The sequence below is a fragment of the Rhinopithecus bieti genome, unplaced genomic scaffold (genome assembly GCF_001698545.2).
Source record: "Rhinopithecus bieti isolate Rb0 unplaced genomic scaffold, ASM169854v2 scaffold_67275, whole genome shotgun sequence".
In the NCBI taxonomy this organism is placed as follows: domain Eukaryota; kingdom Metazoa; phylum Chordata; class Mammalia; order Primates; family Cercopithecidae; genus Rhinopithecus; species Rhinopithecus bieti.
This window is the reverse complement of record NW_016869005.1, coordinates 1-676: the sequence shown is the minus strand read 5'-3', so window position 1 is coordinate 676 and position 676 is coordinate 1. Positions and strand designations below refer to the sequence as shown.

General features: G+C 53.7%; 1 protein-coding gene across 1 annotated transcript; it reads right to left on the bottom strand.

Annotated features, from left to right (window-relative positions):
• LOC108525536 (glucosylceramidase-like) lies at positions 1–674 on the bottom strand. Its single transcript, XM_017866476.1, has 2 exons — positions 509–674; positions 1–301 (listed from the first exon to the last, which is right to left on the bottom strand). The coding sequence occupies exons 1-2, from the start codon at positions 611–613 to the stop codon at positions 125–127; spliced, it is 282 nt and encodes a 93-aa protein (XP_017721965.1). The 5' UTR covers positions 614–674; the 3' UTR covers positions 1–124.
• Positions 675–676: the final 2 nt, after the last annotated feature.

Here is a 676-nt window from a genome sequence, read left to right as displayed (position 1 = left end):
CCAGAAGGTAGAAAGGTGAGCTGAGGAGAGGCAGATCTGGAAGTGGAACTAGGTTGAGGGTTGGGACACAGATCAGCGTGGCCAAAGGGGAGGCCAGTCCTGATCCCACAGGCTTGCTGATCCCTTACTTCACAAAGTATCTGGCCCAGGTCTGGTGGTAGATGTCTCCGGGCTGTCCTTTGAGTGACCCCTTCCCATTCACCGCTCCATTGGTCTTGAGCCAAGTGGGTGATGTCCAGGGGCTGGCAAGGAGTGAAACGGGACGCTGGGCCAATTGCAGGGCTCGGTGAATCAGGGGTATCTAAAGACAAAGGTAGTGAAGAGAGAAGCACCCAGAGTTGGAACACATACTAGCCCAACCAGTGCATCCGGTTCAGCCATCAGCCCCACCCTCCCACCCCGGGGACAAAATAGCAGGGGACAAAACGTCTCTACAAGCAGACCTACCCTACAGCTTCTCAACCCCAGACATCAGGGCCATCAGAGCCTGAAAAGCTAGAATGCCTACCTTGAGCTTGGTATCTTCCTCTGGGAGGCTGAAGTTGTGCAACTGGAAATCATCAGGGGTGTCTGCATAGGTGTAGGTGCGGATGGAGAAGTCACAGCTGGCCATGGGTACGCGGATGATGTTATATCCGATTCCTACAGAAAAGGATGATCAAGATATGGTAGTCTG